At 29.7% G+C, this 16,167-nt stretch overlaps 2 protein-coding genes across 8 annotated transcripts; one reads left to right on the top strand and one right to left on the bottom strand.

The window, feature by feature from the left end:
• Positions 1-135: 135 nt before the first annotated feature.
• LOC117242126 (ras-related protein Rab-21) lies at positions 136-2,033 on the bottom strand. Its single transcript, XM_033508548.1, has 4 exons — positions 1,730-2,033; positions 1,390-1,557; positions 1,207-1,325; positions 136-1,135 (listed from the first exon to the last, which is right to left on the bottom strand). The coding sequence occupies exons 1-4, from the start codon at positions 1,877-1,879 to the stop codon at positions 895-897; spliced, it is 678 nt and encodes a 225-aa protein (XP_033364439.1). The 5' UTR covers positions 1,880-2,033; the 3' UTR covers positions 136-894.
• Positions 2,034-3,222: 1,189 nt separating this feature from the next.
• Positions 3,223-13,255, top strand: LOC117242121. 7 transcript variants are annotated; one of them, XM_033508538.1, is made up of 8 exons: positions 3,242-3,308; positions 8,005-8,311; positions 8,397-8,524; positions 8,607-8,702; positions 8,793-8,946; positions 9,048-9,225; positions 9,311-9,476; positions 9,633-13,255. In XM_033508538.1, exons 4-8 carry the CDS (start codon positions 8,629-8,631, stop codon positions 10,252-10,254), a joined length of 1,194 nt encoding a protein of 397 aa, XP_033364429.1. In that variant the 5' UTR covers positions 3,242-3,308; positions 8,005-8,311; positions 8,397-8,524; positions 8,607-8,628; the 3' UTR covers positions 10,255-13,255. The 7 variants fall into 7 exon arrangements, with proteins under 7 accessions (XP_033364428.1, XP_033364427.1, XP_033364429.1 ...); XM_033508539.1 differs by having other exon boundaries at positions 8,604-8,702; XM_033508540.1 differs by lacking the exon at positions 3,242-3,308 and adding an exon at positions 3,312-3,409.
• Positions 13,256-16,167: the final 2,912 nt, after the last annotated feature.

The raw sequence follows: 16,167 nt of genomic DNA, 5'->3' as shown, positions 1-16,167 counted from the left end.
ACTGACACAATTCAATTACATTCCTTGTTATTAATAGAATGAAGATATATTGTATTCAAATATATAATTATTTATATAAAAATATTAGGATATATCAATTTGTATATTACATAATGTATAATTTTCTAATCATTCTTTCTAATGTTTTAAATTTCTTTCTTATCTACGAATATAAGTAGTCCATTCGTATATTTACATCTATATATTTACACTTAATTATTTAAAATTGTTATGAAGAAATGAATAATTTAACGAATTAACGATTATGTTGCTACTATAGATCGATTTGTGGATGTTTATAATCCATGTATGTACCTGTGATAGAATAGAATATTGTACTTTAGACTCACAAATACTGTGCATGTAATTAGTAAATTCTTTACTTTGTAACTAATTACAACCTAATCTGAATTACAAATTACAAAACATTCCCAAGAAATAACATCGTATTAAATACGTGTATATGTTAATTAACTTTTTATTAAAACATAATAGTATTTAAATATATATACATTTATATGACAGAAATACATACATCTAATAATTGTAATAAATCTTCTAGCTATATGATATATGTGGATAACAAGATATTTGGTTCATGAGTCAACTGAGGCTCTATCAATGTAATTGAATATCGAAATACATAAAAAATCAACTCCCAAAATATAATCAATATTTCTTACCTTACACTCAGTTAAATTACTTAGGCTTAGTAGTTTATATCTATTTTATTTTTTGTTTCTTAAAAAATAAAATATTAAAAATTTTGTGATATATATATGTGGTTTATCAATATGTGTATGTACATATACATACATGCATGTATATCTACACACACTTTTATATATAAGACTTGTTTAAAATTAGAACCAATTGCAATACAGGTATTTGGAATTAAGATGCATGCGAAGAACCACTACAACAGGAACTCTTAGTTGGTTCAGTTTCTTCAGCTTCATCTTCAACTACAACAACATTGCGACGTGTACTACTTGTTCTTGTTAATGTAGACTTTTGTTCCATCAGATCTGCATGTTCTATCATGCGCAGCGTTAATTGGAAAAACATTTCTTCAATATTTTCACTTAGTTTGGCAGAAATATGAAAGTGCATAGCTCCAGTTTTATTAGCAAACCTAATAATCAAATTTTACATTAAAACAAATTGGAAAAGAGAAGAAAAAATAAAAAAGTAAAAGAAACTTACTCTTCTGCTTCTTCGGTACAAACACGTCTATCCTTTTCAAGATCTATTTTATTTCCAGCAATTGCTAAACAGATTCCACTGCCTAACATTTTTCTAAGCTCTGTAACCCAATTTATTACCTGTGAAATGAACGTTAATATAGGATATAAGAAAGTAAAATAATATTTTTCTTTAAATCTTTACCCTCTGAAATGTATCGTAATCAGTAACATCGTAAACTATAATGGCACCATTTGACATTCTGTAATAAATTGGTCCCAATGCATGAAATTTTTCTTGACCAGCTGTATCCCATATCGCCAGGTTTACTTTTTTTCCGTGTACAGTCAACTTTTTATTTAAAAAAGAAGCCTGAAAGTATAAAAGTTCAGAATATTTCAATATTTATCACGACTGACAATTTACCAATCATGAGAACATTACATTATTATATTATTCGTACATGAACAAAAACAAAGAAATATAAATTCCAAATGTAGATTAAAATTCGAAATAACGATACGAAACATTAACCACTTTTTACCTGTAATGTACTAATATGTCTATCGTTAAATTTGTTTTCAACGTATCGTAATGCAACAGAGGTTTTTCCGACACATCCTTCGCCGAGTAACACGACTTTGAAATTATAACCATTACCAGTACTACTAATTGGAGTGGCCATAATTTGCATATAACTAATATATACACTTAGAAAACAATATGACAGTCGTAATTGCGCAGAATAATCGTTGATAGAACAATTTATAGAGTATATTGACGACTGACGATCATAACGATGTGATATCCACGGGTGGGGCCCCTCATGCGGCTTTGTCCCCCTCTACGCTAATTCTCTAAGCAGTGGGGCAGCTTACGCTTCTCCTTCTATACATTTCGCAGTTACATATTTTCTCAATTCATACTCAATTCATGTACGTAAAATGAACTATATTTGCATTCTTACAACATTTCCATTAAGTAAGAGCAATCATAAATAATCATCTTATTTTACTGTTTTGAAAATAATAGAAAAATTCTATATTAATTTCTCCATATTAGGAGCACGAAACTCGTGCGGATCCACACTGGACTCATGCAACATAACAAGCGTCTTGGTTTCCTTGACGACAAAAACAAAGTGGGGGAAATGCATCTTATTCGTATCATAGCCTTCTTATTAAAGTTTGAATAACAGCGATTTAGAATTGCCATGAACTTGTGGTATCAATGATAGTAGTATCTCTACTGAATAACATGAAAATAAAAATAATTAACTATTTTCATTTAAGTAACTATTTACCAAGTAAAAAATGCAAGCATCTATTATTGCTTCTAATGTATCTCCGGTAGATGGTTTTTTTATATTATAAGTATTTATTAAGTCTTCATGTTTCATGTCTCGAAGTTCAAAACACATTATTCTGATATTATTGGACTTCTACTATGAATGTTTTACAAGTCGAAGAATTATAAATGATTCATATCCAATAATTTCAACGTTACTCGAAAAAGGAAAAATTCTACATGCTAAACGTTGATAAAGTTTATCTTTGGTTTATAAAATTAAAAAAGATTTACGTTACGTATAATTTCTTTTTCATCATGTTCGTTATCTACGAAGATGGCGCTAATATCACTGTTACTAAGCTACCGCAATTTTATTCAAATTATTCTGACAAAACACATTTTCCTACGTGTATCCTCAAATTTGTCGTTTATATATAAACTTCCGTGCTAAAATTTAACTAAAATAATTGATTAAATTCTATTTGTATCTTAAAAAACCGTAATTTTTACTGTTCTAGAACCCTGGTGGTACTTTATCGAACTGATGTCCGACAAAAATCAAATCCTTCACCGGAAATCAAACTTATACAAGTAAGAACAAGTTTATAATTTAAGTTCCGTACATTATCAGTACACGTCAAATATAATATATAACAAATTTTTTTATAAAAAATATATCAACTAGACGTAAATAACGAACAACGACAACGTAAAAATTACAATTTCTTATTTGGTACATATGGACGCTCGTCTGACTAGGACATGCAACAGACCCAGCGCCGTGAGCCTGCGCAAAGGAGCTCTCAAATCTGGCCGTCACCTGTATTGAAAAGGTAAGTACTCTGCTGTCATTAATCTCAACATCTTAATATGAATTTCGTGAACACGTGTGAGAAGAATACGACGTATTGATAACGCGACATATTGTCAGCAGGTTTGTGGATTGTCATACGAAATTACTCATGCGTTTATGATAAATATGTTCGGAGATGTCAGCGTCTTCGGCTCCGGGCTCTGAATCTGCCAGGCTGCTGTATCATCATCGATACATTTGACATTTATTTTTCATTCCCGTCTCTTTATCTCTTATTCTTTTAATCCGTCTTTGATACACGTTATTACAATCGTTGAAATTTCAGTGGTTTATGTCAAGTGTAACGAGAAACTTTCACCAGATCGTAGGTACCGTGTACCTTCATGGATTTTTCGTTGTCGGCACTCGTCATTCCATTGACAGGATACTGAATAACGTGCAGAAAGTACCGTTCGTATAACTTCTTGGAAATCTACCGGTTGTTACGTATTATTCATCTTTCAGACCAACAATGATTCCCGCGTTTTACCTGCGCGGTATTCCACTTGGCAAGTAGACTTGTTTGTTTGTGCGTGCTGTATCATCTGTCATGGCGTGCCCGCTTGTGGCGGGTATCATATCATTGACTTTTCCAATTGTTGTAAGCTCAAGATATATGTCAGTTGCTATCATCGCATACGTTGCTCGAGAGGAGTCGTTCAAATAATTTTTGAGAGACTGATGGAAGAGAATATCATATTTATCTAATATTTCGAATAAACATACTGTGTATTCGTTATGACGGGGTTGGTTAGAACGGTGGGAAGGGAAGGAATCGACGATGGCGGCGGACTGTACCGTGCCACGCGCCATGTCGGTCTCTTGCTCGCGCACGTCCTTCGTTCAGTGCACTACGTTTGTCTGTAGATTTCTTTTTTTTGTCTTTGTGAAAATGGCACACGATCTGTCACAATTGAACTTCAGTAGGGATCCATATACTTGTAAAAGAAGCCTCATAGCTCTATCCTTAATGTTATATGTGCTTTGAAAATTGATCAGTCTTTTTACCTCTGACAATATAAAAAAAAAATTGAGTCGAGACATTTTTAGACGGAATCGCGGTCTTTGAGTTTATGCACTGTTATACCAGTGCACGCTAAGTATCTTCTCTTCTTATGAAAACTTCTATCAATATAACTATCTTGCCCATCATTTTTGTTTATTTCATTTTACAATATTAGCTTTGCATAATATTGAAAAAGTGCTTTCAATTTGAAAAATTAATTTTGTAAGAGCATTCGGCGATAGTGTTGAATTAGGGGCAATTTCGTTCTACGTTAGTATCAAAATTATAACCGTTTACATAAGTACAACAATGAGATTTTTATCATTTATTTATGGAATGATTTGTATTATCACATTTACATTTTTTATGTATAATGATTGTTCTTTGAAAGCGGCCATTCATATGGATACAACGCTTTTGTAATTATCAAATTTAAAGCTATTATTCTCTCGTAAATATTGTCAATTTATCATATATCATGCAACATGTTTTATCACTTATGATTAAAAATATTTACAAATGTCAATCCATTATTAATATTTGATAACCGAAGGATTTAAAATTATGTTTAAAAAATAATCGAATATCGAAAGATAGTAACAATTTGATTATAATTTTCAAATGCTAAGGTAGAGAAATATGTCTCCATGTTTTTATTCTGACCAAAATACCGGAACCTGTTTTATCATAATGTAGGTCATCTCGATCAAATACTTGCGACATCGTTAAACATCGTTTCAACGAAATCGAAGTTTCTCAGACTGCAGTTATTTGTATTATTTATTACGATTTTATTCATTCTTCTGCCATTGTACGTATAGAGAAAATGCACCTATGCTTATTTCTGCAAGAACGCATATACATAATTTGGTGACATGTATTTACATCGAGGGCTGGTACCTTCCTCTATTTTTAAATCCGTAGACAACTGTAAAAGTGAGAACGAAAGTTGAACTACTGAGAGTTAGCATGTCAGGGCCACGTTATTCGGGTATTGTGCACTTTTTATTTTTGATTTATTCGCTCGTACGAAAACGTTTAGTGTCATATTTGTAATAAGATTATTATATTCATAATTATAAACATAATTCATATAACAGCTACCTGATATGTAATATTTATATACGCCGTAATTGTTACATGTAGTTGATGGTTAATAACAATATATAGAAAATGTAAAAACTATTTCATTAATGTATTCAAAATCTACTATTTTGCTTTTTATCATATTTTGCTACAGAAAAGAAAATAGAAAATTGATTAATATGATTCAATTAACATATAATAACGTAATATGATCATACAATATGTAATGTGTAAAATGTGGAAAAAGTATCTCATTAGTATATTCAAAATTTATTTTTCTATTTTTTATCATACAAGCATTTTACTAGAAGAAATAGAGAATTGATTAATATGATTAATTATATACAGTAAATATCTCACACAATACAGTTGAGTAGTTTGATCATAGATGTCGCAAATTTGTTATTGGTTTTTATGATAGGAGGCGGTCTTGACATTCGGTTTGTAAACAAATACAAATGAAATATAGGTAATGTTTAATATGCGTGCAGCCAGGTCAGAGATCCGAGTCGTATCGGGATGAAGAGGCAACCGATCAACAAACCACGTGGCAACATCGCTATACCCTCCTCTTTTTTCCCCTTTCCTGTTGCTTGATGTCCCTTACATCGTCTCCCACTATAATCATCGACTGCATCGAGGCGAAAGCACATTTACATTTTTTTGCGTACAGTACGTTGCAACATTCTTGCTTTGAGGTTTCAACTACCGATGGCGCCACTCCCAGAATCAGTAAAAAATACATACATATGTTGTATATTGAAAGAAAACTAAGAAAGATTTATAAGTTCATATTCAGGATCGTAGATAATACATTACGGGGGTTCTCCGTCATGTTTTATGTTTTTAGATTGAATTTTATTCCATATCTCAGTTTCCCATTATGTTAACCTACTAAAGACTATGTTAACGCAACGTTACATTTGTAATTTCTTTTTAATCGATACACATTATTATTATTATTAAATACGCATGTTGTGACTATTGTGATTAAGAAAAGAAATTCCAAGAATTTGCTCGATATTCTATCTAAATTTTACAACCTTATTAAGTTTGAAAAAATGGAGTATTTTATAACATTATGATAATTCTTTCTTTTCTTTAAATTACAACATTCCTTTTCGTGTCTTCTATTTATAACGAACTTTTACAATATCTATTATTCTAATATATTTTTGGTACTTTGGCAGAACAGTATTTTACTTTATTTACATTTTTTCTAATAATACATTTATGCACACATTTACACAATATTTTATCGCTTGATGCTTAATGGTTTAATCAGAATTATTTAAGCTTAATTTTTATGAAATTTTTATATATTTCTCCGAATGAAATTATTCTAATTTTATGACTTTAACATGTTTTAACATGTATAGAAAGAATTTTATGTTTATGCAGAGAGGATATATTTTTATAGATTATAATAGTAGAATATCGTCTATTGGATGGAATACATTATCAACGATACCTCAGTTCGAATCATTGAACATTTTGTTACGCTCCTGAATAATATCATCCTTGAGAAAAACAAGGACGGATGGGTAACGTACAGAGCAAATTCGGCATATCGAAGGAAAACTGGTTTGCCTTCACGTAGTACTTATTACGATACTTGTCGAATGAATGCCAGTTTGTGAAATGTGAACGCGTTTCTAAGTACGTAATAATGTTGCCGAAATAAAGTACACCCCTCTAGATTGTAAAATTTTATTGAATGTTACCTGTGATGCGCCACACGTCACTGACCTGCTTTTGAAATTGAATTAAGACAAAAGCCATATGGCATACAATGTGAATGAACGGATGCAATAAAATATTCTGTAATCGAAAGATTCGAGAAGAGATATTTATGAAAACCAAATCATGTTGATGAAGGTTTTGATATTTTCCATTATACATGTTCAATATACATACAGTAAATAATAAAAGAAACGATATTTATATACATTCTTAAATATCATGATAAGATAGAAGCATTTCAAGAATTTGTAGGGAAAACAAAAAATAATATTTTGGGACATTCCATGTTCATATTTACACATTATTTTGTTGTGGTTTCACGGTTCCTATTTTTAGATACCAGTTTTATCGATATACCATAATTTTCTCTATTTCTTTTCTTTTCCTCCCAAAGTGATCAATCTTGACTGAATAGTCACACAATAATAATCTTAACTATTATATCTTTTTATTAATAAACGTAAAGCATATTTCTGTTTATAATAATTTAAAAGTTTTAATGTCTATAATAATAGATAAAATTATATATAATATAATAGTTGAACGAAATTATATTTTCTTCATTAATCTCTCTCAAAATGACAGAAATCTCCACGCTATAACGATTAGTTTGACAATGATGGATATTAGTATGATGAAAAGTAATAATTTCATGGGAAGAAGATATACATTTGTGTCCTAATACATCGTACCTTGATTCAGCACATTTTATCAATAACGTTTAACATAGATATTAACAATAGTTTAGTATAATATGAAACAAGTGATTTTGGTGATTCTATATAGAAAAAAAGTGTTTGTAAAGTGTCGATTTCCTTTAGCACGTTGTTTTTCTTTGCAGTTTTATCGTGTATAATATAAAGTGGGGATTCGTGAGATTATGGACGCCCCCTAGTAGCATGCGTGCGTCAGAGAACGTAGCGTCTTGCACGTATACACTGTCAAGCCGAAATCGCGGTGTTAGTTACAGACTGGCAACAAATCGATGTAAACAAGTATAATAAAGATGGTGACGATCAGTGGTTTTTTCTTCGTGACAAATTATCGCGAATGAACTTTTTACATGATTTTTACATACTGTACGGACAGAAACGGAGCTAATTTTGATCTACTGTCACGATCATCGAAACATGCTGTTTTCAGTAAAGGTACATTATTTTCAGGACGCGTTTAAACGTACGGTTCACGATTATGTTATACATGTATATTCCTATATGCAATTCTTCTTTGTAGGTAATTACTTACAATAATAAACATAAACCGATAATAAATTGTGAAAAAATATATTGGAATGAATTTGGTTGGGATAAACTTTTATTGGTTTTTTGTGAATTTGTTATCATGTGATATGCTTTCTTTATGTAAGATTCTACAAGATTTTAATCTGATTGATTATATGTTGATTTAAAAAATGTTATTTAATGTTTCAACTTTTTTCAGAAGCAGTTTGAAAATAACCTGCAAAATGTTTAGTTTTCATAAACCAAAGGTGTATCGATCTAGTACTGGATGCTGCATTTGCAAAGCCAAATCCAGCAGGTAAGCAACATAACATAATTTTAATAAATACAGTCTTATATATAATGTATTGTTTTACAAATTAAATTAATTTTCTTATTTTATTCACAGCTCAAGGTTTACAGATAGTAAAAAGTATGAAGATGATTTTATAGAATGCTTTCAACTTGAGGAAAGAAGAACTGGAGAAATTTGTAATGCATGTGTACTTTTGGTAAAAAGATGGAAAAAATTACCTGCAGGAAGCAATCGTAATTGGAGACATGTAAGTTTTAATAAATATCACTTGCGTTAGTTGATTATACACATTTATTCTCACACAAATTAAATACGATTATGTACAGATCAATTTTTTGTACTTTACAGGTTGTAGATGCACGTGCAGGACCTGGCATTAAATCGTTGACAAAATTTAAATCAAAAAATAAAAAGAAAATGAAAGATATACCAGAAAAGTTTGAAAAGATCATGAAAAAGAAACACATGTATTTGAAAGCAGATAGAGATCGAGAACAAAGCCCAGCAATGAGCGATGATTTAACAGGTTGGTGTTTAACAAGTTTGTATTTTTAAATAAAATGTTTTAAAACTATAATTTTACGATTATTTTTTGCTTTGTTCTTTTTTAGAAGATTATTTGAATGGAGATGGTAGTAAAGGTTCAAGTCGAGTTGGTAGTCCTATAGATAGTGATGATATTCCAGTGACTGAAAAACAATTAGATATCCAAGATGATGCAGAATCAAAGGATGATATAACTGTCAATGGTTTTATTGATTTAACATATTTCAAAAGGTTAGTCTTTCATTATTAAACAGTTAAAAAGTTTTTAATAATTTATAAACAGAACTTGATAGATTTTTTCTTTGGTATTTGAAATATGTATACTTTTTTATTTATTAAGTTCTAAAAAAGCTCTTCATAAAAGATTATACAGCTATATTATTTTAGGGAGATCATTTGCTGTGGAACAATATTCAAAGGTCCATATGGAGAAGTAATAGTGGATCCTTCATTGATAAAGCCTTGTATTGGTTGTATAGCTAGACAACAACGACAACAACAAACGAATGCATTAAGTTGCAGTCCTGTACATAGTTCTGCATCTGCCAGTCCTGTTCACAGTTCTGCATCTGCTAGTCCTGCTCATAGCGTAGAGTCTGGTACAGAGGCAACAGTCTCTAAGCAAACAAGCAAAACGTTTAGTGACTCATCATCTGATTCCGGTTACGATGAATCTTCCAACCAAGGAGTTGGTGAGAGTAAAATTACCAAAATTATTCAGAATGCAAGTGCTACTGTAAAACCAGCAGTTAAAATACAACCATTGAAAAGTGTTCAACTAAAAGCTATACCAGTATCGGAAGCTGTCAGGTTAAAAACAGATGTGCCAATTAAGTTGGTACCTATAAAACAAATCGATCAATTATCTTGTAAGCCATTGTCTTTAGTTTCTTCTACTAATGTTACTTTAAGCAGTAGTACTTCACACTCCATCGTTACCGTCCCAAGTAATCCACTTGTCGATTTTGCCATGCACGCAGCCTCCTCCAGGCAATCAGTCTCTAATTAATGTCAGTCTCTTATAGAATTTTAATTTATTTTTTTCTTATATAGTTAGATATATGCTACGATGGAAAATTGTGTGTTATGTATGCTATTATTACCATCCCAGGTTACAAAGGCTCTGGATAAGATTGTTTAAGTTTTATCATATCGAGCACAAAGAGTTTATAATGTTATAAATGGTGACAAAAATGACTTCTTGTAATTAGAATAACTGTTATGATGTACAGTAGATAGATAGTGCTCTTAGGGATGGTTGCGTAGGATTCATGTCCTTGATCGTTGGTTATTAAAAAGTATATATATAAATATATAATTATATATATGATATTGTCTTTATGGACGTGAATTCTTAAATTGTATTCCACGTCTGTTAGATGATTTTTAAGAATGATAGTTGAAGAAGAGCACAATGTTTCTACTGAATACCGTTTGTAGCATATATAAAATCCTCATAAACTGCCATGCATTAATTGCTAACTCTCCACAAATGACTCCCAAATGTGGAAAGTTATCAATTATTTTATAAGTTTAGTAATTAGCTACGTACATCAAAATACTGTGATGACATTGTAATGTAATATGAGATATAAGATTATTATTCAACAAGTGGCAGTTTATACTATCTTCGTCCTAAGCATTAGTTAATGTACTCTATGGTATACAAGTTTTCTTATCCATAGCTTTCTGTTTTCTGGGTTATCTATCATTGCAATTGTATATGTGAATATTTGTGTAGAAGTTCCAAGATGCCAATCACGTTTCAAACATTTGGGTCCAAAAATTTTAAAAAAGAATTCACTTAGGGTCATGATAGCTACATTGTACCAGATGCATTTGATATGATCTATATAAAGGTCCATGACGTTAAAATTAAGTAATTCAACTTAAGAAACGAATGTGTTCAGGTACTCTATATCCTGACCCACTAATAGCAATAATATGAAGAGTAACTTTATAATAAAATAAATGAAGTCTGTTGAATAGCATCATATCAATATGATGATATATTTAGGCAGTATTATTAGAGAGAGAAATTGAATGAGAATATGGCAATCAGATTGGCAAACTGGACCAGCAAAACTTTGTTATAATATTTCAGGGTGACTGCAGCATTAATATAAAAACAATTGATTAATACCAGAGTAACGACATATGGAGTAAGAGTAATGTTAAGTAAGTGAAAACTGTTAGTTCCTAGTTTTCAAAGATGGGCACATAACCGAACAAAAGCACATAAAAGTACCTGTTGAAAACAGATTTCTGTGATTATTGGAACATTTGTTTTCTATTTTTTTTTTCTTTTTCTTCTTTCTCCTTTTTTTGATCAATAGATAATCTTGTACGCACAATGATTATTCAAATTGAGATATATATATATTTAACCCAGGAGTTATTACGATTTTTTTAGAAACATATTTTATAAGATACATCTAAAATAACATGTAAACTCAATATTACAAAAAAAAGTAGCAATTCTTCATTTCAAGTTAAAATAATCTTAATCATGAAACCAAAGATGTGTGAAAGATATGTATTTATTTTATATTTGGGACAGATAACCCGATGAATAATATAAATTTTTATTTGAATATATTAATTGACTGTTGAATCAGGATTGGAATTACACATGTGCAATACGTAGCAATTGTTTTTATATAACATTATGCATGATACAAAGTTTTTTATAATCAATTAAATTTTAATAATAATCTATTTTTGGGATAGTAGCAATTTTTATAATATTTCTCTCACACAGGCATTTGGTTTAAAATTTTTAAATGCCGCGTTTTTGCTGCCCATCTGGCTTAAGCTCATTGACAATCGTTATTTAACAAGGAAACGATAACAGTTTTTCATATAGAATCAAACATCGAAACTATGATTTGTATAAGGACAACGTCGATGACTTTGTCCTTTTACAAATTTTAATTGTACATTTTTTTGGACTAGGAGACTTTATGATCTCTTTACTGTGAATATTAATAACTACGTTTTTGTTGTAACTCACACATTATGATTTACATAACAATTAATATATGTCACAAATAAAGGTTGGATCATAGGTTAATAAATCATATGTAAGTAATAGTATATATTGAATTTTTAAAACGCGAGAATAAATTTTAGAACTTAAAGGAGCTCATATTACAATTAAGATTTCTATAATATACTCGTTCAACTTATAACATATAATTTTTTAAAGTGATCTTTATAAACTTTCTATGATCCTTCCTTGAAACAAATAAGAAATACTTGTTTAATTTATTTATTTTGTAAGTTTATTTACTTGCAATATATGCTATTCCGTTTTTCTATATAAATTTATATATATTTTTATACAAATTAATCTTTGCTTTTTATGGAATAAACTTTCTGTAGCACTGCCAGAAAAGAGGGACACAAAGAGGAACATTTGATTCCAGGTCAATCTACTGGCAATATTCAATGAATTATTTATTTTCAATTAGCTTACATATATATACATACATATAATATATATTAATCTATTATTGAGTTATTTACATCTTAAGAGAAGGAAATTATAAATGGTGCCCACAGATTGATTAAACATTAGGAAAACATTATAAAATAAGCTTACGTAAGAAAATTTTGTAACGAATACAAAAATGGTCTCTTGTTTAAGGTAACATAATTACGTGATACATAAAGAATACAAATAATTGTGTGTTTTTAGTGAAAATGTGAATGATAAATTAAAACTTTATTCATTACAAAGAGTACATATGATATATGTACAAGCAGCTATTAAAGATAATATTAAATGCCATCTGTCGTAAATAGCTGCAGAAAAACATCAAATTATGTTACGTAACACAGTGATGTTGCATTAAAAATTTTATAAAGTATTTAATTTCCAATTATTCAGATGTCTCTTGAAAATAGAACTAAGTGAGAGGAAAAACAATCGAAATTTCTATGCATTGCTATCATGTAATTTGAATTTGATGTCCCTTGGTACAGAGAAATATAGTAATTGAAATACATTTAATATGTTTTGATTTAAAGCAAATCTCGAGGAAATTTTTAAACGGTATAGTTTGTGAGATTTATTGGAACGTTCTGTGAATATGTCGCGAGAATTCGAAAATGATCTACTTAAAAATTTTATTCGTCTTCCTAAGCGATTTTTTTTTAATTATAAATTATTGTCTGCTATTGAAACTATTGGTAAACTATTCATTCTGATAATTACAAACCCAAAAATTGATGACCATTTTTCTCGAGATTGATTTCTTCATCATTTCAATAAATCTTACAAATTATAGTTATTTTTCAAGAGAACGAAGGCATCACGCAAGTCTCTTTAATGTACATTGCTCGAAATTTATAATATGTCAATTTTCTTCTGTTGTGCAAAAGTACATAATGGGAAAAGGCTTTTGGAAGAATAAAGGAAAATCAAATCGTCAGAGAAAATTGACATAAATTACTGATTTTTATACGAAGATTTTATTACATATATATACATTCGCATCGTTTGAATACACCGTGTACGTTAACTTTGGAAAATGTACTCAAAACCTGTAACAAAATAAGAAGAAACTATTATGATCTATGATATTCGAAAAAACATGTGATTTTGACAAAAGAACTGCGTGACTTTGGCGGCTCGTTATTGTCGAATTGCATTACTTCTTTTCACGATCGTATTTCACAAAAATGTCCCTTGAAAAACAAGAACTGCTAATTGATTAATTGAGCGAGAGGGAGAGAGAGTAAGAGCGCGTGAGCGAGAGAGATACAAAACAATTAAAAAAAATGGTGCAAGTATTTTACTACAGTGACCTGGCAGATTCCGATATTAAAATATTTTGCGATGAGAAACGTAAGAACGATTCTTCCCGAAGGAATATACTGTGCAAACTTCTTTTCTATATCGATCTTTTGTACAACAGAAATTATTTAGAAAAAGAAAAAAAGGAAAAACAGAGGATCGTAGGTGATACAAAAAATTCTAGAATCAATCTTACGATCCGTACATAAAAATTTGTCTGACGAACAAAGAGTGGTCATTTTTTTTTTTTTTTTTTTTTTTTTTACAGTGATTCTTTACGTTCGGTAATTTTAAGTAATGTATCGAAACACGATAATTTACATAGCTGCATTTATTTATATGCATATGCTAAAAGAAATTATGGTGCGATTCTTAGTCTGAAAATTTTGAGTATTTTTCGTGCTTCTCCATTTTTATTTTTACAAATTACAAGCCGGTGTTTCTCCCTATCTATAGTTTGTTCCTTCTCATTCAATTTCATTTTTTTTTTTTTGTTCTTATTCCTTTTTTTTTTAATTTTTAATTAAATAAGTTTCATGTATAGGTACTGATGTATCGCATTAGACTTCTTTTTGTTTTAAATTCACATACATCGAGAGAGAAAGAGACAGACAGATTAAAAAGGAATGACAATTTCGAAGCACGATATAGCATGGAAAAACATATATAATTGTGATGTACACAAGCTCACGAAAATATTCGATCGATGATGTATATACATATATATAATTGAAATAGATACCGATCCTACAGAATAGATAGTACATGCATATTTTGAAATAGAAATCAATGAAATTTATATACATGTTCTCCATACGTAATAAATGATTCAATTTCAAAATATCTATTATATTATAGGATCTGTGTCTAGTTTGATTGCAAATACACCATCATTTGAATACTTTGTGTGTCCTGTGCATGTGTTTTATAAGAAGATCGATCTCGCAAGAACGTTTTAGCTGTATGGTGATAATGGTGATGGTGATGATGATGATGATGATAATGAATTGAACATCGTGATTGTGTTGCAGCAGAAAGAGAGAGAAAAAACTTTTACATCAATTTATTAAAGATATAACGATTGTGAGACTGATCGATGTATTTAGAAGATAACTTTTATTTACATACAACTATTAGAGATAGGCGAGAATATATTGTACTATTCGAGCATATATTATTAATGAAATTCTAATGATAATAATAAGAAACGATGACTGCCGCAACAAATATATCTCGTTATCGCAATGATTATTATATACATACGGTATGGAACATTTGTACATACATACATATATATACATATATATATATATTTATATATATATGTATATGTATATATATATATATATTAATTTTAGACTAACATGTCCAATTCCAATCATTGTACAATGATCATGGAAGTATTAAATCGTTGGTCGATTATCCCATGGTTTGTTTCCTTTTAAAACACAGCGCAACTAATGGGACGGTCGATTATTACGATTGAAAAAAAAGCAAAGTATACCACCTTTCGCTATGTACAACTTTGTAATAAAACGATTTTACTTTTAAGGAATCCATCAGTCATGCAAATTGTAAACTGATAACGATTGTACACCATGAAATTGTCATGGTGATTCTTAACGTAGTCCAACGCACACATAATTATATTTTATCTTGATTGATTCCTCTTTCTTTTCTTTTTTTTTTTTTTTTGTAGAAAAATTTATAGCTTGAATACAGATTGTATTTATACGTATTGCATATCCTTCTTTATTTCTTTTTTATTTTTTACAATATGTGTCGTCGACGTGACGTTAGAAAGAGCAAAGCAAACTCGACAAATCAACACCAATCGTGAATCAATGAATTTGTATTATATCAATATCAAGGAGGAAAAACAAAAATGATATGTACTTCTATTACATATATATTATATACATATACGCATATAGAAAAGTCTGTGAGATACCAAATTTTGATAGATAAATAAATAATATAAATCGTATATATATATATATAAATATAGAACATACTTAAAAGAGATGCGCAATATATTAAAAAATGTATCTCTTACTTTTATGTTTTTGGTTTATACGGATATACGAAAAAGGAATATTATTATAATTATAATTATTATTA

This window comes from Bombus vosnesenskii, unplaced genomic scaffold (genome assembly GCF_011952255.1).
Source record: "Bombus vosnesenskii isolate JDL3184/JDL3185 unplaced genomic scaffold, Bvos_JDL3184-5_v1.1 scf7180000016263, whole genome shotgun sequence".
NCBI classification, from domain to species: Eukaryota; Metazoa; Arthropoda; class Insecta; order Hymenoptera; family Apidae; genus Bombus; species Bombus vosnesenskii.
This window is presented reverse-complemented; position numbering and strand designations above follow the sequence as displayed.